This window comes from Oncorhynchus clarkii, unplaced genomic scaffold, assembly GCF_045791955.1.
Source record: "Oncorhynchus clarkii lewisi isolate Uvic-CL-2024 unplaced genomic scaffold, UVic_Ocla_1.0 unplaced_contig_5678_pilon_pilon, whole genome shotgun sequence".
Lineage (NCBI taxonomy): Eukaryota > Metazoa > Chordata > Actinopteri > Salmoniformes > Salmonidae > Oncorhynchus > Oncorhynchus clarkii.
The window spans coordinates 25,001-27,500 of record NW_027257978.1 but is presented as its reverse complement, the minus strand read 5'-3'; the positions used below and the strand labels follow the sequence as shown (position 1 = coordinate 27,500).

Sequence of the window (2,500 nt, the reverse complement as noted above, 5' to 3'; positions counted from 1 at the left end):
TCCCCCTTCCCTTCCCTCTCTCCCTGACTCACTCTCACTCCCCCTTCCCTTCCCTCTCTCCCTGACTCACTCTCACTCCCCCTTCCCTTCCCTCTCTCCTCTCCCTGACTCACTCTCACTCCCCCTTCCCTTCCCTCTCTCCCCTCCCCTTCTCTCCCTGACTCACTCTCACTCTCCCTTCCCTTCCCTCTCTCCCCTCCTCTCCCTGACTCACTCTCACTCCCCCTTCCCTACCCTATCTCCTCTCCCTGACTCACTCTCTCTCCCCTCTCCCTCCTAAGTGTCCCCCCTCCGCTATACTCCCCTCCCTCTCAGCTTCCGTTCCTCCCTCCCCCTTCTTTCCCTCCTCCTCTTCCCTCCATCCCTCTCTCTCCATACCTCAGCATGTTGTCCCGGGGTCAACTGTCTCTGACACAGTTGACACTTCAGACACAGAGGGTGGTAGTCCCTCCCCAATGACCTCTTCTTCTCACCTGGAGCAATGGGGAGAGAGGATACCAAGGGTTAGAGGTCAGATGTCTGTCATGGACCAATCTGGTTAGAGGATACCAGGGGTTAGAGGTCAAATATCTGTCATGGACCAATGGGGAGAGAGGATACCAAGGGTTAGAGGTCAAATGTCTATCATGGACCAATGGGGAGAGAGGATACCAAGGGTTAGAGGTCAAATGTCTGTCATGGACCAATGGGGAGAGAGGATACCAAGGGTTAGAGGTCAAATGTCTGTCATGGACAAATGGGGAGAGAGGATACCAAGGGTTAGAGGTCAAATGTCTGTCATTGACCAATCTGGTTAGAGGATACCGGGGGTTAGAGGTCACATATCTGACATGGACCTTTGGGGAGAGAGGATACCAAGGGTTAGAGGTCAAATGTCTGTCATGGACAAATGGGGAGAGAGGATACCAAGGGTTAGAGGTCAAATGTCTGTCATTGACCAATCTGGTTAGAGGATACCGGGGGTTAGAGGTCACATATCTGACATGGACCTTTGGGGTTGGAGGATACCAGGGATTAAATAAAACATGTAATCAAATCAAATTGTATTTGTCACATGACTACAACAGGTGTAGTAGACCTCACAGTGAAATGCTGAATACAACAGGTGTAGTAGACCTCACAGTGAAATGCTGAATACAACAGGTGTAGTAGACCTTACAGTGAAATGCTGAATACAACTGGTGTAGTAGACCTTACAGTGAAATGCTGAATACAACAGATGTAGTAGACCTCACAGTGAAATGCTGAATACAACAGGTGTAGTAGACCTCACAGTGAAATGCTGAATACAACAGGTGTAGTAGACCTTACAGTGAAATGCTGAATACAACAGGTGTAGTAGACCTCACAGTGAAATGCTGAATACAACAGGTGTAGTAGACCTTACAGTGAAATGCTGAATACAACAGGTGTAGTAGACCTTACAGTGAAATGCTGAATACAACAGGTGTAGTAGACCTCACAGTGAAATGCTGAATACAACAGGTGTGGTAGACCTTACAGTGAAATGCTGAATACAACAGGTGTAGTAGACCTTACAGTGAAATGCTGAATACAACAGGTGTAGTAGACCTCACAGTGAAATGCTGAATACAACAGGTGTAGTAGACCTGACAGTGAAATGCTGAATACAACAGGTGTAGTAGACCTCACAGTGAAATGCTGAATACAACAGGTGTAGTAGACCTTACAGTGAAATGCTGAATACAACAGGTGTAGTAGACCTCACAGTGAAATGCTGAATACAACAGGTGTAGTAGACCTTACAGTGAAATGCTGAATACAACAGGTGTAGTAGACCTCACAGTGAAATGCTGAATACAACAGGTGTGGTAGACCTTACAGTGAAATGCTGAATACAACAGGTGTAGTAGACCTTACAGTGAAATGCTGAATACAACAGGTGTAGTAGACCTCACAGTGAAATGCTGAATACAACAGGTGTAGTAGACCTCACAGTGAAATGCTGAATACCACAGGTGTAGTAGACCTCACAGTGAAATGCTGAATACCACAGGTGTAGTAGACCTCACAGTGAAATGCTGAATACAACAGGTGTAGTAGACCTCACAGTGAAATGCTGAATACAACAGGTGTAGTAGACCTTACAGTGAAATGCTGAATACAACAGGTGTAGATAGACCTCACAGTGAAATGCTGAATACAACAGGTGTAGGTAGACCTTACAGTGAAATGCTGAATACAACAGGTGTAGTAGACCTTACAGTGAAATGCTGAATACAACAGGTGTAGTAGACCTCACAGTGAAATGCTGAATACAACAGGTGTAGTAGACCTCACAGTGAAATGCTGAATACAACAGGTGTAGTAGACCTTACAGTGAAATGCTGAATACAACAGGTGTAGTAGACCTTACAGTGAAATGCTGAATACAACTGGTGTAGTAGACCTTACAGTGAAATGCTGAATACAACAGGTGTAGTAGACCTCACAGTGAAATGCTGAATACAACAGGTGTGGTAGACCTCACAGTGAAATG

General features: G+C 45.8%; 1 protein-coding gene across 1 annotated transcript in view; it reads right to left on the bottom strand.

The window, feature by feature from the left end:
* LOC139394382 (cysteine-rich protein 1-like) overlaps positions 1-2,500 on the bottom strand; it is a 9,383-nt gene that overhangs the window by 4,751 nt on the left and 2,132 nt on the right. Inside the window, exon 2 of the mRNA XM_071142437.1 lies at positions 379-473. Within this exon, the coding sequence (XP_070998538.1) occupies positions 379-473 (95 nt within the window). The remainder of the gene's footprint in view (positions 1-378; positions 474-2,500) is intronic.